General features: G+C 42.1%; 5 protein-coding genes across 5 annotated transcripts in view; 1 reads left to right on the top strand and 4 right to left on the bottom strand.

Moving 5' to 3' along the window:
• The first annotated feature begins 4657 nt into the window (after window positions 1-4657).
• LOC6730896 (homeobox protein aristaless) overlaps window positions 4658-23748 on the top strand; it is a 34903-nt gene continuing 15812 nt past the window's right edge. Inside the window, exons 1-2 of the mRNA XM_016179487.3 lie at window positions 4658-5250; window positions 15144-15267. Of these exons, the coding sequence (XP_016023322.1) occupies window positions 15171-15267 (97 nt within the window). The 5' untranslated portion in view covers window positions 4658-5250; window positions 15144-15170. The remainder of the gene's footprint in view (window positions 5251-15143; window positions 15268-23748) is intronic.
• On the bottom strand, window positions 9851-10461 carry LOC27209340 (kunitz-type serine protease inhibitor homolog beta-bungarotoxin B3 chain). Its single transcript, XM_016184778.3, has 2 exons — window positions 10362-10461; window positions 9851-10308 (listed from the first exon to the last, which is right to left on the bottom strand). Exons 1-2 carry the CDS (start codon window positions 10420-10422, stop codon window positions 9983-9985), a joined length of 387 nt encoding a protein of 128 aa, XP_016023324.1. The 5' UTR covers window positions 10423-10461; the 3' UTR covers window positions 9851-9982.
• Window positions 10630-11051, bottom strand: LOC6730895 (kunitz-type serine protease inhibitor homolog beta-bungarotoxin BF B2 chain). Its single transcript, XM_016179050.3, has 2 exons — window positions 10977-11051; window positions 10630-10916 (listed from the first exon to the last, which is right to left on the bottom strand). The coding sequence occupies exons 1-2, from the start codon at window positions 11041-11043 to the stop codon at window positions 10648-10650; spliced, it is 336 nt and encodes a 111-aa protein (XP_016023325.2). The 5' UTR covers window positions 11044-11051; the 3' UTR covers window positions 10630-10647.
• LOC27208683 lies at window positions 11177-11707 on the bottom strand. The gene is made up of 2 exons (XM_016184246.3): window positions 11566-11707; window positions 11177-11506 (listed from the first exon to the last, which is right to left on the bottom strand). Exons 1-2 carry the CDS (start codon window positions 11630-11632, stop codon window positions 11241-11243), a joined length of 333 nt encoding a protein of 110 aa, XP_016023326.1. The 5' UTR covers window positions 11633-11707; the 3' UTR covers window positions 11177-11240.
• On the bottom strand, window positions 12063-12497 carry LOC27209118 (isoinhibitor K). The gene is made up of 2 exons (XM_016184612.3): window positions 12375-12497; window positions 12063-12313 (listed from the first exon to the last, which is right to left on the bottom strand). Exons 1-2 carry the CDS (start codon window positions 12439-12441, stop codon window positions 12078-12080), a joined length of 303 nt encoding a protein of 100 aa, XP_016023327.1. The 5' UTR covers window positions 12442-12497; the 3' UTR covers window positions 12063-12077.

Here is a 23748-nt window from a genome sequence, read left to right on the forward strand (position 1 = left end):
ACGTCGCTGGGAGAAGGAAAGAGATAGCAGCTGGGAGAAAGGACAAAAGGAGAAACGGGTCTGTGGAAAAGGAGGAGGAGAAAGTAGAGGAAAAGTGAGGCGGCAGCAAAAGTTGATTAGATGGATTTCGTTTGGTTTTTGTGTTTTTAATCACACACCAATTTCATTTATTAAATCTTCGCATCAGCATTTCATTTCTCGCATTCCCTCTCTCTCTCTTTCCCTCTTTCTGTCTCTTTCGCTTGTGCAGTGCTTTTCTTGTTTGGCTTTGCGACGGCATTTTTGTATTTTCTGTACCGTAGTGTTTGCTCGTTTGGCCTTCTCTTTTTCTCACACTCCTGTTTGTTTGTTTGTTGTTTTCCCGTTCACTCATTGTCACGAGCAATTTCACTCTCTCCACCCCCCACCGCCCCCCTCTCTGCTCCTCTTTTGGCCCAGGCAAAACTTTTTGCAAAATGAAATTGTTTTCGTATTAACAATTTCATTAAAATTAAATTACTTTTATTATTCCGACAGAATCAGACAAACGAAAGGAGAAAAAAGCCAGCCTCCCCTGCCTCTCCCAACCCCCTTTCAGCCATTTTGGGCCCCCATTCTACCCCCTTACAATAAGGCAAAAGCTTGGCGTCTGTTTTCTTCAGCTGTCAAACAAATTAATTGCGCTTTTAATTAATTTCGTTGGTTCAAGAGTGGAAAGATGTGATCAAATGATCTTATAATATATTCTATACTAAAAGCTAAATTGTTTAGCAAATAAAAAAGTAAAAAAATTGTTACCCTTCCTTCCAAAAAACACTTATTTCTTGCAATAAAATAAGATCCAAATAATGTTCGTCGTAAATAAGAAATTCGCCACTTATGTACAGCCGTATAATAAATAAAATATCATAAAAGCGATACCGCATTTCCCAATAAATAACATTGAATAAGCGCCAATCCATATCCTTTTGGGCCGCAGCTCCTTTCACTCTAATTCTGTTTAGCCATTTATTTTATTTAGGCATTTCATAGAACGATTACCATGCCACACCGCCTTTTCGCAAATTGTATTCCCAAATTGTAGTCGAAGACATGCCTCCAAATGGATTCCGTGGAAGCCTTTTTGCCTCTTTTAGCCAAATGATGCGTAGGCCATAAAACCGAAAGGCCAACGATGGAGTCTTGGCCATTTGCTTAGGCGGTGGGCGTGGCCAGCACCATATACTCACCCCATCGCCCAATAATAAATATACACTGACAAATTTGCGTTTAGTACTTAAGCAAATTTATAATTTAATATTCTCTTTAAACTTAAAATAGTCATAATCATTTTAATAATTTTGGAGTTGTTTTAAATATTTTCAATATTACATAACTAGAGGTGAACTATTTTTTTGCGTGCCTCAAACAATTTTTGATGGCGCCAATAAATTTTCGAAGCTCTTTTCAAGCCTACGAATGCGAGTTGAAATGTCGCATCATAAATAAACGGGTATCGTTTTCAGGAGTCAGGTGATGAAGGGATCGGGATGGTAAGGGTTGGTTTTTGGGAATGGGAAGTGGCCTCCAAATAAACCGCAATGCAATTTGGACCAAAAGAAGTTAATAAAATTTCGACAAGCGGAAAGGGGACTTCCGTTGATTTTTCATGAGGTTCCTGGGTAGACTGGTGCTTATAAGATCAATGGCGTAGACAAAATTAGAAAAGGGTTTTCAAAATAAATATATAAGCATATATATAATGTTATAATAACATGTTTTCTCAACTTTAAGTTTCCTGTTATATTTCTGGTTTATATGCTTCAGCATCTCAATGAAGTATGAAGGACTATTAATAGCCCCAAAACCCCCATCAGCGCCTCTGCCGCCTGCCGTCTCGCTCCCCCATTTCACGCTGTCCCTTTCGGGCGGCTATTCATTTTCGGAGGCTGCGCCATTTTGGCTTGGAAAATTTATAAACGTAATTGAGATGCCTTCGCCGCAGCGCATTTTCCCCACCCAGCTCTTCCCACCCCCATTTCTCGCCACCCAACTGGCCGCACGTAAAATGCATTAACTGCTGCTTCTGGCCTCGTCCTGGTCCCGGATCAGGATCCGGATCCGGATCCGGTTACAGTTACGGGTTTTCACTCCTGGCAAAAGTCCGAGGCACTCGCAATTTGGTTTTCGAAAAATAAGCAATTTGTAAATTGAAAACGGTCGTTCCAGGGGCCAGCGAGGGGGTTTTTGGGGGGCGAAACTGCAGTTACATGCGGCCATTTACAACGTGGGCGGTGGCTAGGGGGCGTGGCAGGCTAGAACTGGCTTCGCGGAAGCTGGAAATTAATTATTTGCCATTAGGGCTAAGTAGATGATATAAAAAGTGGCAGCAAAGCGTGCTCCAACAGGGGCAGAGGGTGTGGAGGGGGAACGCGGAGTGGAGGGGGAAAATGGATGGCAGACTGGAGATGGCCCTGCCATTGAGGCGGTTTTCTGCCGGGTGGGGCTCAGCTCTGCAGGCAATTTAGACAGTCAAGTGCCCATATAAATTACATAAATTTCACCCAGGAACTGCCGGGCACCGAGAAAATGGTGGAAAAGGGATAATAAATAAGTACTTTAGTTCAAATTGTAGAAAGATGTTAGAAGACGAAGAAAGCCAAGGCGGGCCAATTGCTTAAGTTATTAATAAACGCTTCTCTAAGTAATTTTTGTAAAATTATAACAAATAGGCCACAGAAATGAAACAATTTATTAAAATAAAAAGCTTATCGCATAACTGATAACATCGCCTATATAGACAATTTTATGACAAGCAAACTGTTATAAAATCATCCAACCAAAGTGGAAAATGCCACACGAGTAGTTTCGGTGGCTGGAAAAATCTTTTTTCCTCCTCCGAATCGCAGGAACCTCACCTGCCAAAGGAAGAGGCGTTGGAATCCGAGTGCCACGCCTTCTCTCTGGCGTCCAAAACGAATCCCAGACTCATCTATTATGAAGTAGGTAATTCCACTAAAACGAACCAACCAAGAAAAGCGCCGAAAACGGAGAGGGAGTGGAAAATAAACACAATCAAAGAGGACAAAACAAAATTTGAGCGCAAAATGAAATGAAATTCGGATTGGAAATGAAACTAAAACACAAACTAATGATGGGGGAACGCAGTGGGGACGCAGTCCAGGGGCCTGTGGGTGGCAAAGGAAGTAAGCTAACAATAGACAAAGTCATAAATCAGGGCGCCAATTTGCAGGCCTGACAGGCTTCCCCCAAAAGAAAGGAGTGGCCGGCGAGGGGAAAGCGTAGGAGAGCCAGAAGAAACTGAATAGTTATCCTGCACGCCCAAAATGCCAAATTCAGAACACTTCAAAAAAAATATTTTCAAATGAGGTTTCACAACTAGATTATGATAATAAAATAGAAAGCATTTGCAATATACGATATAAAATATAACATGTATCTAGAATTTGAAGAGCATCTACTCATACCATTTTAAAGTATTTTATTATGTTTGATATTAGGATAATGTTTTACCTAGTCCTGGAATAAGAACTTTTCAGGTAAGATTTGTTAAGAAATTACGTCAGTGCATAAAAGGGGAAGAATAGGGACTGCGGGAGGCCACAAATTCATTTCGTAATTGTGGCCAAAGAGCCAAGGGGCAAGAGGGGGGAGGGGATACAGTGGGTCCTGAGGTCGAGGGGCGTGGACGGGGGCGAAGGACAGCTAGAGGAGCCCATTCAGGCAAACAATAATAAATGGGATCCAAGATGGCGTCACTGGGATTGGGAATTGCTATTATAGGGGGTGTTTTCTTTTTGGGGGAGGAAACAGAAGAGGTTGCAGCCATAACAATGATGCCCCATAATAAATTAACTGAAATTCACTTAGTTATTTATTTTTTTGCCCAAGATGAGAAATTAATCTAAATAAATTGAGTTGTCAAGTGGGGCAAAAAGAAAAGAAAAAGTTCGTGGGGGGTGGGGAGGGGTAAAAAATGATATGCCAAATAAATACCAACGGTGAGTAATCGTTTTCTTATTGTTACTGCTGTAGTATCCTCTTCCTCTTCCCAGAAGAGCACCCAAAGCACAAAAGCTTCGCCTTCTTCTTCTTCCTCCCGTAGCCCCCATTTCTTCCCGCATCCCTCCCTGTCCCACACACATTCACCACACTTAACGATGAAAATCCAATTTAAGGCTGCCTCAGTTGTTTGCGCTCTCTTTCCCCCTCCCCCCCTGGGGCTAGTCCCGTCTCTTTTGCTCGCTCTCTCCTTGCCACCTAAATAAAGTGTAATAAAATAAAGTAGATAGGGATAAGAGTAGATAGGGATATTAGGAACACGAGAGCCCCTTCAACGTTTCTGTTTTTGTTTTTGCAGCTCTCCATGCCGAAAATTCAATTTCCACAATGAAAATGCGCGAGAAAATTGTCTTACATGCCGGAGAAAGAGCAAAAGAGAGAGGGAGAGTGGGGGTTGGGTGAGCGAGCGAGATGGGTATATGTCTCGAAACAACTGTGCTTTGGTTTGCTGGCTGCGCGGCGCATGCGCGAGCGAAAATAACGGGAAATGGCAAAGGCGGCGCTTAGGGGCATCATCCCCATTCCTCCTCCTCCATCTCTTTCCCACCCGCAGCCATCTTTCTGCCGACGCAGATCTAATTTGCAGCCGACTGCGCTGTCGACGTTGCGACTGCGACAAGCACCGTTAGATCATTCGCATTCTGACGTTTCACGCGGTCGGTTGAACACTATCCACACTATATATGCCATATAGATCATACTAAATCCCCCGAAAAAATACGTATTACCCGGACTGGATTAAATGACACCTTGTAATCTGTAAAAGGAAACTTTTCCGTCGGCAAAACGGTGCTGCCAACAAGGCTGGAAAAACTCAAAACTCCTTAAAAAACAACATCCAGCTCCTTCAAAGTGCTAACGTGCGTGTGTTCTTAACCCAAAACTAACTACTCTTTGCGGCCTAGTACCTCTGAGATTGAGCGTGTAATTTGTAGAGGAATCCTTAACTTTGCCCAGCATCCTTTGTGATTCGCCCACGTATCCTCGTTGAAAACTTTTTGCAAAACTTCCTGGCAAGTGTTTAGACTTGTTTAGCTCGGGGAAACTTTCGCACCTTTGTCTTACGTGAGTTCGTTCTGTGAAAATTTCGAAAAAGTTAAACTCAAACAGAGCTCAGCGCCAAAACGTCCAGAACCAACAGCGACAAGGGATTTTCTTCTGTCACACGCTTGAAGTATTGCTGCCAAAATTTTCACGGACGGTAATAAGGTAATATCATCTCATATGTATTCATTTCATTTATATAAAAGTCGGAAGTCCTTTTAGAAATGAAAAGGTTTTGGAACGTTATGATCGAATTTTTTGACATCCTCAAGCAACTGATTCAAAAGATAATCCTCACATTCCCATTCAAATCACAGCACACTGTGCTCATAATTTATTTAGACGCTTTTAATTTGCATTAAGGAAATTTCCTAATGAGTGCCAGTGTGATAAGAATCTCGGAGTTCCAGAGTCCTGAGTCCTGGAGTGTGTGTTTTGTGAGCCAGACCCGAAGTGTCTGGCAAAAGTGTTTGTGCCGATGCCTTTCCTGTGAGAAATCGCACAAAACTCGTGAAGCACTTGAAGTGCAAATGAGAAAGAAGCGGGGATTGGAGGCGAAAAAAGAATTAAAACCAAAATTGGCGTATGCATAAAGGATTCGCCAGCAAGGATCCAAAAGGAGATTGCCCCCAAAACGGCAAGGGAGGGGGTATTTCGGTTGAAAACTCGCCGCTTAATTGAAGACAGACCAAAAGTTGATCACTCCGCAAATGCAGTTTGAATAATTGATGGTAATTAAGAGAGGAAAAAAGAGGAGACAGCTCGTGTGGATTCCGATTCCCCATGTGCGCAACGGAGACGGAGCAAGGGTACAAAATCAATGGCAAATAATTCGCCAAAGAGCGGACCAAAAAAAAAAAAGAAGTGGGGAAAACGAAGTTTCAAATTAAATTGATCAACCGCAAATTAATTGGCAGCCATGCAAACGTTCAACGCTCCACTGGATGCCACGCCCACGAAAGAGGGCGGTGGGTGGCACACTGGGGTTCAGACTCTCTGGGGGTGGGGGCCCGACTGGATGGATCCACATAGGAGTCAATTGGAGTTGACGAACGGTTTTTCCATTCGTCGCCAAGTTTTGTTCGATTCGTTCAACTCAATTAGGGAAGCATGGGTGGCGGTGCAAAAAGGGGGGAAAGCGCAGTGAAATGGGCACTGAAAGGGGGTTGAAAAGGGGATGGTGCGATAGGGATAGGCATACAAATAAAATACAATTTGGCATATTTAAATTAGCAAATGGAATTACCGCAGAGAACGTTAGTCGAAGGAGGTTAGTTCGGCCATGTTTATTGATTGCTTGATTGAATTGAGCATCGAATTGGTGAATGCTCCAAATTGATGGATAGATTGGGGTCCACACATTCTCGCCGAGGCTTTCCATATGCAAATGAGACATACCACTAGTTTCAAAACAATGTTTAACTATCTAACTATTTAGCTAATTACAATCCATTATTATATATCATAATGAATAATTTGAATAATAATGAATAATTCATTTGATTTCGTCATCGTACTCATAACAAATTTCATAGCCCACTTTAATTCTTCCCTTGTGTTTCTCAATCACTTAACGACCCCCCACAAAGCTTAATAAATATATGGTACCAACACCTCCCATCCCCTGCCCCACTGAAATGCACAAAACAATTTGCTTTAATTAAACAGAAAATTCAATCAAAATATTTATAAAACAAGAAGACCAAGTCAGTAGGGGTGATCAACGGATTTTCCTCCCCATGCGGGCGCCCCGAAGATGACGATATACCATGCATATATATAACGTATATATAATTGAAAGGGTTAGCTTTCGGAATCGGCTCTGTTTGGCTTTCGAGTTTGGATAAGCTGCCGGCACTTGGACACGAAAAACTGGCGGGGGTGCAACACGGCTGGCTAATTCAATTTACGCTCATTTTTTGCAGTGCATCATTCGGGCGCTGATTCGCTGGTGGGTGGGTGGCTCTCCGGCCAAATGCACGGCATCATTTCGGTCCGATTTACTCGGAGGCTCTGATTCCCTGATTCTAGGCGCGAGCCAATTGACACAATCAAATTCGAACCTCGCAAATTCGCTTAATGCGCCGCGAGACAAAAACAAAAGCAGCAAAAAATATGGAAAAAAGGAAAACGCTCAACCAAAACTGCAATCAAGAGGGATACTTAGATGGGGGCATATGCAAATGGTTTGGCTAGACAGTGGAGATTCTAGTATCATGGTAGTGAAACCAATTCTATATAGTTCATTTATATATTTTATTGTTAGTAGTATTATTGAGTAGATAGATCATAACTCTCATCTACTGTGATATGAATATTGAATTGAAAAATCCTTTCCGCACCTGGAAGCTCTACTGTATACATCATATCACAGCCCACTCCAAGTTGGATCATCAGTGGCAGACTGCGCCAGTTTAGTTTGATTACGCCGGACGGACAGGCGGACATTTCTAAAAACGGATGCACTTTACTTCGGTGGCAAAAGTGATAACCTCATCGCTGGCCGGCCAGTTTACCGCCTCCCACCTCCATCTCCACCTCCTGCTGCTCCTCCCATTACCATATCATCTCACCTCAGTGGGAAATTATCGCGCTCTCGGTTTGGGGCAACAGCAACAAAAAACTAGGAAAACTAGAGCTAAACGAGTGTGTGGGTGGGCGGTAGGCAATTTCGCAAATGCGTTTAAGTGGCTCTAATGCCAGCGGGACGGGGCTTTGGAGCAGGGATGCGCACGTGGATATGCCCATGGATGTGATACCCACAAGCGGAGGCACTGCAGCAGTCTGGTTGCGAATTATCCCACTTTCCAGCCGCACTGCACTCTTGCGAATCTGTGTGTTTCTGCGTCTCGTCGCGATTTGGCGAACCGAGATTCGAGTGGCCGATAAGTCCATTAGTGCAACTGGCCCTGAATGAAAGCAGGTCGGTGGTCGTTTTGCTTCTGACCTTCAAGAGGCTGCAAAAGTGCGGGAAAAAATTCCAAAAATATGTCTGTATTCTGACCTTCTAAAAAGTGGCATTTTCGGACATTTTTGAATGACACAAGCACTACATTTTCACAGAAAATAATCATGAAAGTTATATTTTCTTATAACATTATCAAAATGCAGACCATATATGTCATACTTGACCATTCTCTGCCCCTCTGATGACCCCTTTTGGTCGCCCATAAAGTCATCGCTTCTGGGTGTTGCACTCGCTGATTGACTTGTGTTTCCATTTTTAATTTGGTTAATTCAAATTAATCAAGCGACAGTTGATAATTCCGGCTCCTCGCGCGTTTTTTTTTTCGCTCGCGCAGCGAAGTGCATTTGTTGCATGGAAAGTGCATTGGCATTGGCGTCCAGACTCATCCATATTCATGTGCATCCAATGTTGTTGGGCTTTCCGTTGTCCAGACGCATTGCATTTCCCACTTTGTTGTTTGCTCAATTAATGCAATTGCTCGTTTTGTCTCCACGCCGTTGTTGTTGTCATTCGTGACATTATTAATTTATATTTATATTACTTTTTATAGCTGCAGCTGTTGCATAATGCCCTCAGCATTTGTCGCTTCTGCCGCTGCAGCAAATTGCATTATATTCTGATGCGTTTTAATTAATTTTGAGTTAATTTCGTATTTTATTTTGTGCACTTGTGGAGGGGCCTATGGAAATAAATTCGAAATCAGCTGTGATTGCATTTAAAATACAATTCATTTACAATTGGCAAGACTATATTTTCTACAAACATTAGAAAAGTGGTTCAGCACCTCTATAAACAATAAAATTTAATCCCTACTGAAAAAGAGTTTAAGAGTCATTAAACAGAGTGGTTCAATGGCCCTTTTCTGAACGATTTTAGACCTTTCAAGCTGGCCCTCCTGCATCCCTCCGCCACCTAATGCAATTTGGCGGACACTGCATCCACATCCGCTGCTGTGCTGTGCTCCCTCCACCCAAAGTCCCCCTCCAAATCGTAATCCTCCCGCTCTGATTGAATTTCCCCGTTTTTGGCGACGGCTCGTGGCAGAAACTAGCGCAAGCTTCCATTACTAAACCCCATGTCCGAGGACCGACTGGACAACAAAGGCTTACCACACAGATTTCCACCAATCTGCAGGCCCTTCCATCCCTCCCTTTAGCATTTCCCATCCGTTCTGCTGCACTGTGGAAAACTAACTAAAGCTGCTGCACCACCTGAATTTAGTTAAACATTTTTCCGGCTTGAAGGACCAATGCTAGATACGATGTATTTTCATTAGGCATATATTAAATTATAAAATATTTCAAAACGAAAGGACCTACATAGGATTTTTCCATGTGCACCTCGTTTTCGCTTGGCGTTTTAGGGAGCGCAGTCCAATCGAAATCGTTGCGCTGTTTAGTGCGCACTTAATTGAATTTCGCGTGTGCTGCTCCAACGTCCACACACAGATACCCACGCACACACTCGCCAGCACCCTCACACAGATTCACACTTGGACACAGCGAGTTGTGTTGCATTGTCTAGGCCACAAACATTGCCAAGTGCATTTCGTGCAATTGGATAATTGCATTTGGCTTGGCGTCGCCAGTTGCCGGCTGCCAGCGACAGTTGCCACACCAATTGCAATTGCAGCAGCAACAGCAACACCTGCGACCACTCCACTCTGCAGGTGTGGGAATTCGCAGGTGATGACAATTAGCAGGGTCAGCCCAAAAGTAGACACTTCAAGTGGAGTAGGAAACGGTCAGTGAAAAATTAAAGACAACTACTGGCAATAAAAGTATACAATATTATATAGGGAAATATTAAATTTATTAGGTAGTTTACAGTGGAGCCGAAGATTCAAATTGGTCGAGGTGTATTTAAAAAGGCTACCACCATTTTCATAAACCAACAAGTATTCATCGATATAATCAGTTTAAGCTTCTTTTAAATATTCTGCCTAGGAGTTTGTTTTTTCGATCCTCTATTCGAGATGTTTTCGATTTCGCTTTCTTGCGAACCATTCACCCAGTAGTCATCGATTACACTTTCTTCCCAATTTCCGATTCCGAAGCTTTCGAAACCAATGTCTCGCCAATTTATATATCCTTTGCATTTGAGCTCGCACTCTTCTCTGGAACGGAAGTAATTTCCGCCCACTGTGCAACCCTTTGTTCTAAACATTTTGCATCGGTTCTCTTCGGTTGCATAAGTAAATCCTTTGATTATCTGATCGCAATTCCCATCCACAATTGGTTTATTGACACAATCGCCTGAAAAAAGTTTGGCAATCACATTAGAGATCTTAAGTTAGTACAATACTTACCATTCGATTGGGCTAGTACGTAGCTTATTAGAAAAGTTATGACCACGAACTTCATCTCCATTGCTCAGCTTTCAAACGACTAAAAAATTTCCACCCACGTTAAGCCACTTAAACCTGAGTTTGCCTTAAATTGAACTATGTTTATATTACCATAAATTAGCGAAAGTCAAAGAGCTGCTTTAAGATTTGCATTAGCAAATATAGAAACCTATTAATTCATAGGAATATATCAAATACTATAAAATGTAAAGTATAGTTTAGCTTGTAAGATTTATAGTTTATTGACTCAAAATCCGGCCCAACTCATCAGGCTTAAGATCATCTGCAGAAACTGCGACACAGTTCGATTGAAGAATTCGAAGACTCCGCTTTGAGCAGGCTTTCCGGTGTCCTTGCACTTCGCATTGCACGCATCCCTGCTACGGAAAAAGTTTCCAGTTACCTTACATGCCTTCGCCCGGAACTTCTTGCAACTATTTATCCGGCATTCATAGGTATACCCTTTAATTTTATGCCCACAATTTCCTACAACACTCGGATCAGACCTGCATATGGCTAAAAAGTACGAGTTTCGATAAGTCAAGCTGAATATTTCTTAGTTAAAATGGCACTTACGTTCCTTTTGTCCCAGACAAATGGCACTTAAGGTACCTATTAGGAAAGCCGTAGAGAGTAATTTCATTTCAAGTGTTACTTTCAGCTGCTCACAAATGACTGAAAACTGTAACTCCAAGCATTGTGGGGATATAGACCTCATTAGATTCGGCATTAAAAATATGAAAATGTAATTTGCATATTAATAAAATACAAAGCAATTATTTTACGATTTAATATCAGCGCAATGAAATCGCTATTCTTTATTTCATCCACATAATTAGTTTACCTAGGTAGAGTCAAGATTCTACTTAAAGTATCGCGGGCCTGGTCATAGGCTCTTTCAACGTAATAACTGAATGGATTGTTTCTAAAACTGATCGGGGGCTTGCACTTGGCCTCACACACTTTCCTGTCGGTGAAGAAATTTCCGATGACCTCGCAACCTATGGTCTCATAGTTTACGCAACGGGTTCTCACGCTCGAATAGGTATACCCTATAATCCGACTACCACATTCCCCCACAGGAATGGCGTCCATGAAGCATTTGACTAAATGGGAGAAAATATATAAAGTAAATAAATAAGCGAAAAGGTAAAGTAATATTTACCTTCCGACTGTTGTTGGGCATAACCAATTCCGATGCACATCAAGGATAGCAATATCACGAACTTCATTTTCACGATTTGTACACTATCTTCTCGCGTTGGTTCAAAATGACTAAAGTGTACAGTATAACTGGTCTGAAACGGGCTTAGTCTTCTGTACTTATTGCTAAAATCTTAATAAGTTCAGTTCACCTTCTATTACGGTTCGTCATAAAATAAACGTATTTGCACTTTAATTACTTGACTACATTCAAGGTGTTAAAATAGCCAATTAAATTTTGAATTTAAACTAAAATGAGATAAATATTAATGAAAAATATACACCTTTTCGCTAAGAAGTATTGTACAAGTTGTAGAATTAATGACATTTAATAAACTAAACCATAACTTTTTGGATATTTATAATATAATAAAATATGAATATTTTAACAGGTAAACCATATTTTTATAGTAACATCAAAATCATCAAAAAAAGGTTTCTCCAAAATATATTCAAATTTAATTTCATTTAAATTTATTCTTCAGGAATTTCGGCAAGTAAATTCAATAGGTTTTTCTGAAACTCGACGAGGTCTTGATATTCGTCCCAGCATTTTTCCAAGCATTGCTGTCGTGTATTGAAAAAGTTACCAGTAACTCGACAGCCTTCAGTAGAGAATCTCGAACACCCGTTTTTTTCCGGTGTAAACGTGTATCCTGTAATAATTTGCTTACATTTTCCAACTGCAAAAGGTTTATTCTTGCACATTGCTGTTTGAAAGAAATTTAACAGCAGTTAATAATGGTCAACAGTGGTTTACTAACTACTTACGATCTTTTTGCCCGTGAGCAAGTGCAAGAAATGCAAATATGGCAAATAATATGACAAAATATTGCATTGTAAGTAAGTTATTTGTAACTTGAACCTTGTTTCTCTGCTGTCACAAAGCGACTGAAGATTTGCACATAAATCTTAAATGCTAAGAACGTCATGCCTTTTATTAGTTTTCTACGCGTTTTTGCATATTTAATACTTCATAAAGTTCTAGAATGACTTTATAATATATCTGTTATTGGTATTTTAGTTTAGGAAACCAAGTGACTGAGTAATTTTCCTGCCAAAATGTCCCTGCAAGTGCGAATTATGCAAAAGTAAAAGCCCTGTCCAATTTGTGTCTCGTACGAGTAGTTGTGCCAACTAATTAGGCCCATATCAGCATTCCACATTGCAGTGGGTTTGCTTTCATAATCTCCGGGCCACGATCCGGACATTAAAATTTCAAAAATCAATTTCAGAAATAGCATTTTGATTTGATTTAAATGTAACGCCCCAAGGTCCAACACAAGTAAGGGCTTTCCGTCCGCACATGCACATGGGAGTATTATCCGGGTACTCCACTCTGCTCCACTCTACTCTGCTCCACTAGTGGGCACCGCAAAAGCTCCTCTGCTGTGCCTATTTAATACGTCCAAAATAATTCAGCATAAATTATTCACTGGAAATTAATTCACTAACAACACCAGTAACGGCCTGCCAGCCCCAAAAGCCCCAACACCGTGCAAATCCCTCTGTTGGCGATGCCACTAAAACTTTGCAACCAGTTCCTGTGGACCTGGCCCAAACCATCCAGGCATCCAGTTGCCAACTGGCAGGCCGCATGTGCAACATTAGACACGAAATGGCAATTTTCCATTTGGCAAATGAGTTTTGCGGCCGACGGACTCCAAATATAACAATTATGCAAAATTACAAATTCTCACAATTCTAATGGAATGCCTTCCCTCGGCGAGCGAACGGGGGGCGTGGCCGAAAAGGAGGGCGTCGCACAAGGGGCGGCAGGTTCGGGGGGCGTGCCCCACTCGTTCCCGCACTAAATGGAAATTTATTGGCGCCACTTGTCGGGGCTTGACTTTTGGGAACGCGGACACATCTGCGACCAGGAAACAGGAGGCTGTATAAGTACACTTAGAAAAATTATGACCTACATCTTCTACTTGTGAATATAGAGTAATACACTTTAAAAAGAACTAGAATAAAGATTGGCGTGCGCTTAAGAGTTTATATTTCTTTAATGAGCGAATTTCAAATGTAATTAATGAATTTAAGGTAAGCATTCATTATTCAGCAGTATTTTTCTGGCTTAAGCTCGCCAGTTTTTCTCAGTGCAATCAGGATACAAGCGTAGGCAGGACACGCGCTGCCGCTGAGCACGTTAAATTATTTTGCGTGTGTAAATTTGGCGGAAATAGTCTGTAACATGATATGCTAACACTTGTGGTGCACTGGCGGTGGGTGGTGGGCGTTGGGTGGTATATGGTGCAGGGGGTGGTGCTGTGGGTGCTTGTGCCAACAGTCGTGTGGCGAGCACCATAAATAAAATTCATACAATTTTTTTAACAAATTTACTCAAATAAATTAAAATGTCGGCACACAGCAAGGCGAAGGACCCACCTGCAATCCGGATGGTGCAACTGATTCGGCGGTTTGGGCTGATGGGCCTTGTGTGTGGATAATGTGTCATATAGAAGTTACAATTAATTTTAATTGCAATTGAAATGCAGCGGGAAATGTGATAGCCAAAAAAGGAGGAAAGCAACGTCGATGCAACAACACAGGAAATTGACCTGGCAACATGTATGCATAAAGAAATGTTGCATAAAGTGTGTATGGCAAATGGGCTATAATTTATGTATGAAGGAATGTGTAACATTTCCCTTAAAAAAGAAACTATCCATTTTGAAATTTAATTTCAAGATGGTTAGACTGATGAAAGCATTACGTATATGTGCCACACAATTTTCCCACCGATATCAATTTCATTGAAGAGTGCACTTTCTCAGCGCCTTTCGTTGATCTTGGCTATCTGGCAATCTCTAGCTTGACACTGTGACTTCGTTTCCTACCCATTTGTGTATCTGAAAGATGCGGCTCAACTATCCCTGACTATGAGTGTAGGGAGAAATTCCTCGACTAATTAAGCTGCAAACTGCATTGGGAAAGGCGGCGCCAGGCGAACGCAAAACATCGACTCATAACTGAAGCGAGTTCATCAAGAGCAGTTACAGTTGCGGCCATAGTTATATGGCGAGTCTTTTGCGGCAAATGCAATTAATTTAAATCAATTGATTCGTTTGAGGACAATTTAATTGTATGCAGACGACACACAATGCAGCCAGAATCGAGAGCCATATGAGATGCAAAAGCAGATGAAATCGATTGTGGATGATTTGTCAGAAGTCCGTAATTGCCTTTAATTGAATCGAATTGAGTTTGAGGTGCATATGACAACATTAAAGGCGACGCAAAGTCGCCCCACAAAAAGCCAACAGGAGGAATGCCAATACCCGCATGTCTCTGTCTCCAATTCAATTGTGCACTTAAATTACAAGTTTCTCGTTCATCATCATCGTCATTATCGCAAACATGATGATGATCGTGTTGTCATGGCGTGATTGCCAAGTGAATTTATCAAAATTACATGCAATTTAAAGATTCTTTTTCTCAATTTCGATCGTTGATGAGTAACCCATCCCTTTGATTCCCTATGCCCCCATCGATTTTACACTACTATTTCGATATTGATAACGATTTCCATTTCAGCTCGGTCCTGCAGCCGCGGGCAGAGGAATGTTTTGCTACCAGTGCCCCCCAGCCCTCCATCCCTGCGGCCCCCATCCGCCGCGCCTGCCCACTCTCGACTACCCCTTCGCCGCCACCCATCCATGTGAGTATATAAGATAATATATAAGGATATGATAGATTATAAATAAGTATGTACCTATCATAAGAACAAAGATAACTAATTGAAAATTATTTCAATTTTATTTCGATTCATTTCAAAACTATATTAATTTGATTCGTAGTTATGAGTTGTGATGTGTTCCTTTTTATATTCGCACTTCAACCCACCCTAATTCTATTAAGTAATTTACGTATCGCAACATCATCTGCTGGAACAGATGGATTTCCAACTGCCAAAAGTGCAATCTTCTCGTTCGCATCGAATTAAATTTAGATAAAAAGCCAGAGATAATCGCCGCCGCCTCTGTTCTTCCTTGTCTGTCGTCAATGGATTATTGTATCTCCGGATCGAGTAGTTACATTAACGAATTATTCTATTAGCAGCACGTTGCACGCAGGGTAGTGCTCCTTGTTCCCATTCCCCATGTGGCATATCAGATTTCATGGTCGCACATGTCGGTAGTTTGCTGTTTGCCTCGAAAAGTTTGCCACTCGGTCGAAGGGTAAGTGGTATGCGAAATGGAAGTGAGAAAATATGGAGATACTGGTAATATAATGGATATAATATCTAGTGTCCAAATTCTTTTTCTAAAAATGCCAAAAAGTCGGAAAATCTCTATTGCACTGACAGGGCTGCAGAAAAAATTCCATTAAACGCTATTTCGATAAATTGGGTGCAAAGAAAACCCACAGCGGGGCAATTCGATTTCCCACTGCCCACCGCTCGTCACCCAGAATGATTCCCTACTCCCAGTCCCAGCCCCAATCCCTGGCCCAGTTCCATGCCCCACCGACGAATAAACTTTGGCTGGCACTCCAGAATCGAGGAACCGGAATCCAGAACCGGAGGACCAGAGGCAGAGCGAGCACCTCCACTGCCATATAACTATAATTGAATAAAAAAAAGCATGGGCAACTCAATCGATATTCGCATGCAGTGCAGGAGGGGATTTTCGGAGCAAAGGAGTGGCCAAACCAAAGGCAAAGTCAAGCAAACGTGAACGTGTCGAAAAGTGAAGCGATCCATTCGAATTGGAATTGGAATTGGGTAGCCAAAAAGGGCGCTGGGGGAAGGGATGGATGTGGGGTAGTGTGGGGAATTTTGGATTTCAGATTTCATTTCATGCAATTATCGAATGGCAAAGCGTTAATGCTTTGGCATGCAAATTTTCCTTCGACACTCGCAATCGGAATGCGGCGACAGATTTCGACAGATTGAGGCTGAGTGCTGAGGCATTTATCGAAAATCATAAATCAAAGCGCCATCCGCCGCCGACGGAATAGTTTATTGATTTTTTCCCACCCACTAGCCATAAAAGGAACCGCCGTCTAACAACCGCAACATCTATATATAAAAGTGGGTGTCCCCCAACCAACTAAGCCCCACCGCAAATTGCAGTGCATTTTGTGGGCGGTCGCCGCCTTTCGCTGGTGTTCATCTCTTTGGGGAATGTGCGCCATCTAATGGGATTAGATGGCGACTTACGAACGCATTACGTAACATCTTGGCACGTTTGCCATGGCCCGTAATCCTAATCAGGTGCAAATTCTATTTGCTGCTGACTGATTCAATATGACGAACGGATGGACGGACGTCGAGGCGATAACTTATGTTCCATTTAGGCTCCCTCAAGGATCATCCAAGGTCCTCGAAGGGACTGTCGCTTTTGATTTGCGACAGCCTAATTCAATTTGCCAAGCGGATAATTGGAGTCCTGTTCCTCGATTCGCTAAAAAGTGGATCTTACAATAGAGATTCTGGAATAATAATATAATATTATATATCTAATATGAAGACATTCCGACAAAGTTCAATTCAAAATCACTTAGCTCAGTTCAAATTCCCGTTGCGAATCCACTTAGGTGTGCTTTCTCCCCTTCCGCCGATGACGCAACCAGTAAATATGGCTCACAAATCAAAATAAAAATTCCACAGCACATTTGCATAGCTAATTCAATTTGCTCGCTGTTTTTCGAGATTCCAATTCGTGATTCCTTGACGTGACACTCCACTCCACTCCATTCCCCTCGAGAAGAAGCCACCCCAAGGAGAGCTGACACCGAGAATGCTTCTCAATTGCTAAACTAATTTAAAATTTTTGCCAACGCGTGCCCGGACTTTCAAGCAGTGAAATCGAAACGGTGACACTTTCCAAGGGAATTCGACCTTATGCAGGCGGGATCCTTGAGTCCTGGCAGCCGCTGGAAACTAGGCCAGCCAAGGAAAACTATAATGAATGCTAATTCCTGGCTCTCAGATTAAGTAAGCGAAACTGAAATCGAATGAGAATTGATTTTGGACCCGTGTAGATACAGCCACCGAGTCGGCAGACAAAGTTGCAGACATGTATCTTACGGATACGATTCGTGTGGTGGGCGGAGCTGGGTGACTAGCCGTGTGGGCGGGGTCGAGCTGATTGCAAGGACTCTTGACTTGACTGCTCCCAGACCGAAAATCCCTTAATGATGGTTTCGCTTGTTATGCCAAATGTTTAAAAATTGAATTATCTCCCATTACCGGCGCAGCTAACGAGCAGACGCAGAGCAGCTTCAGTGCACTGAAAGAAATCTATACCAAGTTGTAATAAATCGAAAAGCGAAACAGCCAATGTTGCAGCTACATTGATACTCTCGATTAAATTATTTTCATACCTCATACACACAGAAACATTTTCAAGTGCCGTACAAACATTCCAACTTTTCTCTCAGTGCACAATGAGACGGGTTGCTTGTGTGGCAGAGAGGGATGTACAGATATAGATGGTTGGCTGGCTGACTGACTGGCTTGTCTGCGCCCCTTTGCGTACTTTTTGAATCAATTTGGCAACAAGGATTTGTTAATCCTGTCTTCCTGACAAGTGCGGTTAGTTGACTTGTTGTTGCTGCCGGTGCTGCTGCTGCATGACGTTTGATGTTCGAGCTGGGAAATGGGAAATACGGGCTAAATGGGGTGGTGGAAATCCTCCATTGGCTCGGGTTTTGGCCAAAGCTTTCAGCATGAAATTCTTATTGCCCGGTTTTTGGGCAGCTTTGGCTCTGCGCTCTGGGATTTGCACTCGAAACCTAATTGTGCTAATTGCCAGCCGCTTGAACGTCAGTGGAACATGCTCTGGTCTTCTTTTTCGGCCCGAAGCATTTTCCGGCCATCCTGGGGCATTTCCATTTGCATTTTAGGCAATTATTGGCTGGAAGGAATTTGATTAGCAAGAAAATTGCAGTGCAGCCGAATGAACTGGTGATGGGCAGCATGGGAACGGTCGTGATCGTGATTATACAGATGGATATGGGGGTAAAATAAAAGCGACAAACTTAAGATCATAAAAAATAACAAATTAGATCCTGAAATTTGGGTACTAAGTGCCTCGTTTCTTATAAATACATCAATTTTAGATAGAGGCAAGGCCTAGCACCCACTTCACGATGCGAGCTCTGATGGGCACCTAACTTTTCCCCGCCCCCTCGGAAAATTATGCTGAGTGCCCGGAGCTCAACTCATCGACTATTCGATTAGCCTGCGTCGCAATCTATGGCTTTTGCGTACCTCTTTGATTGCTTGATTTAGGCCCCAAATACGTGCTTCATTAGCAGGATATATAGAGCATATCCTGGGGCTTACCTGAGAGCCTGATGGCAAAAGAAGCCGAAACATTTTGTAATTATTTTCATAATTAAATATTAATCGATGGCAGGCATAGCGACACTTGCCGAGAAATAGAGATAGAGGACAACATGGCAAACAGCATTAGTGCGCATTACAGAGAGTCTCTAGGGAACTGAGAATAAGGATAAGGGGGTGGTTGTGGGACGACCTTCGGCCTGGCGAAAATGAATGCCAAAGTAACAACATATCAGCTAATCGGATTAGAGCCCCCAAAAAAGTTAACACACAGGCAGAGAGACACAGAAAGAGACGGAAGGGGCCGGAGAAAAAGAGACGGACAGCTTACTCGGCTTTGGCAAGAAGAAAATTAAAATTAAATTTTGCAATTTGCCAGCTAATTATTTATTTAAAATCAAATTGAAAATTAATTTTACAACACGAACGAACAGAAAGTCCGTTGCGAAAAAGGTCCGACAAAGTTTCCGCCTTTCGACTTTCGACTTTGGTTTTCCATTTTCCGGGGAGTTGGAAAACCATTTTGGGGCGGAGGTCAAGTGGAGCTGTCAACGCCTTTCCTTTTCCTCTGTGTCTCTCTCTCTTTCTGGCTCAAAAGGCAGTTATAAAATATTTCGTAGCATACAAAATGGCGCTGCTGCTAGAAAATTCAATTAGCCTGCAATTTTTGGCAACAGCTGGCTTTCAGCAAAAGCCAAGTGGACAAGGAAAACTCGGACGGGAGGAGGGGTTGGGTTTTCCAGCAAGGGCACGGCAGCGGAGAAAAACTTTTGGCATGAATGAATTCCAAGGCAGTTATAGTTGGGTCATTTAAAATTTAGAGAAAACTTCGGCTTCACTGAAGATATTGAGAATAATAATGGCATTCTATGTAATGACTTTAAAAAACTCAGGGTTTGAAAAACCATGTGGAATACAATTGAAAAGATAGCGAAGCTACTAAATAAAAATTTCGATTAAATTTGAATAATATTTTTTTTTTTTTTTTTTTTTTTTTATAATTTTTATTATTTATTGAATCTTCCCTTTGTGTTAAGAGACTAACAATAAGTGTTCAAATCTTAATCTAACTTAATTAACTTTCACTTAGTGATAGTTTTTTTTTTTTTTTCATTAATGCCCTAATAAGTTTATTGCTGGGCTGGGAGGTCGTTGCGGTGCAGCCGGCTTTGACTGCATACTCGGATTAGTTTTCTTGCGAGGGGATTTGTATGGGTGGTCAGCTTTTCGTTATACTTCGTTTTTTTCTCAGCTATTACTTCGATTACTAATTTGATTTTTAGGTCTCTGTGTATGTTTTCGTTTCGAAGGTACCACGGCGCTCCAGTGATAATTCTCAGAATTCTTGACTGTGCTCGCTGAATAATGTCTATGTTACTTCTGGATGCGTTGCCCCACAGCTCGGAGCCATAAGTCCAGATAGGTTTTAAGACGGAGTTGTATAGAAGAGCTTTGAACTCCAGACTAAGTGGAGAGCGAGCATTTATGAGCCAGTGGAGGTTCCTTGCTTTAAGTTTAAGATGTTTCGATTTGAAATCCGCCGTATACAGGGTGTATAAGATTGGACCCAGTACACTGCCTTGCGGCACTCCAGCTTCGATTGCGCAATCGCGTGAAGTGCTTGTATCGCATCTTATTGCAAACACTCTGTTATATAGGTATGACTTCAGTAGCTTATGTGTGTTTTGGGGCAACAGCTTGATTATTTTAAACAAAAGTCCATCGAGCCACACTCTGTCAAATGCCTGCGCGACGTCTAGAAAAATGGCTGTGCAGTATTCTCGATGTTCAAAAGCAGTACGAATTTCTGACGTAATTCGGTTGACCTGTTCGATGGTTCCATGTTTTTCTCTAAAGCCAAATTGATGTGTTGGAAGTGTGTTGTTTATTCTAAGATGAGGGCTAATCCGAAGGAGTAGCATTTTTTCAAACAGCTTTGAAAGACATGTTAGTAAGCTTATCGGTCTATATGATGATGGCTGCGTTTTATCTTTTCCTGGCTTTGGAATCATTACTATGGTCGACTTTTTCCATTTTTGAGGGAAGTATCCAAGCTTGGCGATTGCGTTGAACAACAGGCAGATGTGAAGAATAGCACACTTTGGGAGTTCAATGAGCATTCTTGGAGTTATTAGGTCGTAGCCAGGCGATTTTCTTGGGTTCAGTTGCTCTTTGATAACCTTTGCTAGTTCACATGGTCGGAATTCAAAGGGTTCTTGAGGATCTAGATTGGCTGCTATTAAAGGAGGGAGAATAAATGTGTTGGTAGAGGGATTTGGTCGGAATACATTTTGTAAATGGTCAGCGAAAGCACTGGCTCTTTCTTCATCACTTCGAAACCAGGTGCCAGAGGGACTTCGGAGTGGCATAATTGGCGCTATTGGAGTCTTTAGGTTTCTGTGAGCTCTCCAAAGAGGGTACTTAGTGCTGGTGGGAGAGAGTTGCTCGATATATGAACGTTGGCTGTTTTTTTCCTCTTGTTTGAGAGCATTGGTAAGCCTGCGTGTGGCTATCTTAAGCATGTGCTTAGTAATTGGTGATCTATTAGACTGCCAATCCCTTCGTAGGCGTCGTTTATCTAATACCAGCCGCTCGATTTCGCGATTAGTTTTGATGTAGTTTGGTTTTGCATACGTCACTGGCGGGGTTGAAGCCTTTGCAGCCGAAACTAAAATGTTTTCAAGAGTTTCCGTTGACTTGTCTATATCCTCCTTTGTAGATAATGCCGTCGTTAGTTCTATGTGTGAACAGACATACTTTTGATACCTTGGCCAGTTTGTTCTAAAATTTGTGAGTCTATACGGTGGGTCGACGATGTGGGGGCGAGTTAGCATATTTAGAAAAACAGGTGAGTGATCTGATGATAAATCTGCTAGTGCTTCGGCGGTGACCATGTTGCGGGGGACATGTTTAGTAATTGCAAAATCGATCAGGTCTGGGATTTTTCTTGGGTCTGCTGGCCAGTATGTAGGCTTACCCGGGGATACATAGTCTAGCTTGTTTTCTGGCTTCGTAAGCGCATTGTACAATTGCTTACCCTTTGGCGACACAAGTCGAGATCCCCAATGGGTGTGCTTGGCGTTATAGTCACCCGCTGCGATGAACCTGTCACCTAGTGTGTTAAAGAATTCCATGAATTGATCCTCAGAGATTGGAAAGCGCGGTGGGCAGTAGACTGCGGCTAGAGTCGTTGAACCATTGTTGAGTTGTAAGGCTATGGACGTAGATTGTAAGTAGTTTTTGTCAAAATTGTTTAAGTGGTGGTGTTTTATGCGATTTCTGATGAGTATTCCAGTGCCTCCATGAGCTTTACCATCTGGATGATTTGTACCATAGAACAAGTATCCTGGTATATGAAAATTGTTTTTATTTGTGAGGTGCGTTTCTGATAGTAGCATTACGTCGATGTTTTTTTCGTAAATGAACTGTGTGAGCTCTTGTGTATGCCGTGAAACGCCATTTGCGTTCCACAGAGATATCCGTAGGGAAGCCATTATGGGGATTTTGAAGATACAAGAAGTTGAATCAGGATATTTTGGTTTTTCATGAGCTCTTGCAAAGTATTTTGCATGAACGTCATGAAGTCTTTCATGCTTTGCTGTAGGGATAGCATCATAGCTTCGATGCCACTTTGTTGTGTTTGTTGGATGTTTGTCGGTGTATGTTCGGAATGAGCAGTTCTTGTCGGTGGGGCGGGCACTTCTAGTCCGGATTTTAGGGCGCTAGCGAAAGAAATTGTTGGAGTAGTGCTTGGGACAGTTAGGGGTGGTTGAAAAATCGGTTGCGGAGAGTAGAAATTGACTTTGTTGTATGTATGTGCTGTGGCAATACGTTTGTTTAGGCGGCTCTTCAATTCTTTGTACACCACACAGCCTCTGTAGTTTGCAGTATGTTTTTCCCCGCAGTTACTGCATTTCTTCACAGACTTATCGTCCTTGTTTTTGGGGCAGTTTGCGGTAGTATGAGGTTCGCTACAGACAACACATACGGACTTAAGGGTGCAGTATGCCTTGGTGTGGCCGTATTCTTGGCAATTAGTACATTGAACTGGATTGATACGTTTGTGCGGCTCCTCCACGGTGATCCTCCGATGTAGCAAGTACTGTAAATTGTATATTGGGTGCACTTCGTTTTTCTTTAGTGCCTGGAGCTCTGGTTCGAGTTCTATTTTGAATAGTGGCTGCGGAACTTTGTCTTTGTTTAAAATATTAATAGCTGTCTTTGCAGAAAAGTTTTTGGCCTTCAGAGCCTCAATTATCTCAGCTGGTGTCACTGTTGCTTCAATGCCCTTAAGTACTACCTGTAGCCCTTTGCAACTTTTTAATTGGTATGTGTAGTAGTTTTTACCAGCATCATTTAGGTATTTAGTCACTATACGGTGGTCTGCTTCTGTTTGGATCTGTAGTTTTATTTCATGAATATTTCCTTTTTTAAGTGGGATAATGTGGAACTTGCTGTCACCAATCAAAGCAACGAGTTTATTTACAAGTGCATTTGTACTTTGTTCTCGTATGAAAATTGGTGGAGGCCTGGTCTTTTTTGGTTCCCCTACCGTTTTTTCGTTGGGTTGTTCGGTCGCAGAATCAGCCAAGATAGCATATCGGTTTGAATTATTTACTGCAGAGTTTTCATTGCCGTTGTTGGTTCGATTGATTTTGGGTTGATTACCTGCCTTATTGTTTTGAGGGCTGAGCTTTCTCTTGATTTGGATGTAGCGATCCATGCCAGTCTGCACAGTCGAAATCGACTTCTGCTTTTGTTTTGATTCTTCTTTACGTGCATTATTGTTGTTGCAAACGGTCAGTGCTGCTGAATTATTTACAGCTGGCACAGCGATAATTAGTTGGG

This window comes from Drosophila simulans, chromosome 2L (assembly GCF_016746395.2).
Source record: "Drosophila simulans strain w501 chromosome 2L, Prin_Dsim_3.1, whole genome shotgun sequence".
NCBI classification, from domain to species: Eukaryota; Metazoa; Arthropoda; class Insecta; order Diptera; family Drosophilidae; genus Drosophila; species Drosophila simulans.

Coding starts and splice junctions, on each gene's coding strand:
- LOC27209340 (XM_016184778.3), bottom strand. CDS start 10,422: ATGGAGATGAAGTTCGTGGTCATAACTTTTCTAATAAGCTACGTACTA. Junction 10,309..10,361: donor CGTACTAGCCCAATCGAATG/GTAAGTATTGTA, acceptor AACTTTTTTCAG/GCGATTGTGTCAATAAACCA.
- LOC6730895 (XM_016179050.3), bottom strand. CDS start 11,043: ATGAAATTACTCTCTACGGCTTTCCTAATAGGTACCTTAAGTGCCATT. Junction 10,917..10,976: donor TTGTCTGGGACAAAAGGAAC/GTAAGTGCCATT, acceptor CGTACTTTTTAG/CCATATGCAGGTCTGATCCG.
- LOC27208683 (XM_016184246.3), bottom strand. CDS start 11,632: ATGAAGTTCGTGATATTGCTATCCTTGATGTGCATCGGAATTGGTTAT. Junction 11,507..11,565: donor TGCCCAACAACAGTCGGAAG/GTAAATATTACT, acceptor TCTCCCATTTAG/TCAAATGCTTCATGGACGCC.
- LOC27209118 (XM_016184612.3), bottom strand. CDS start 12,441: ATGCAATATTTTGTCATATTATTTGCCATATTTGCATTTCTTGCACTT. Junction 12,314..12,374: donor TGCTCACGGGCAAAAAGATC/GTAAGTAGTTAG, acceptor TCTTTCAAACAG/CAATGTGCAAGAATAAACCT.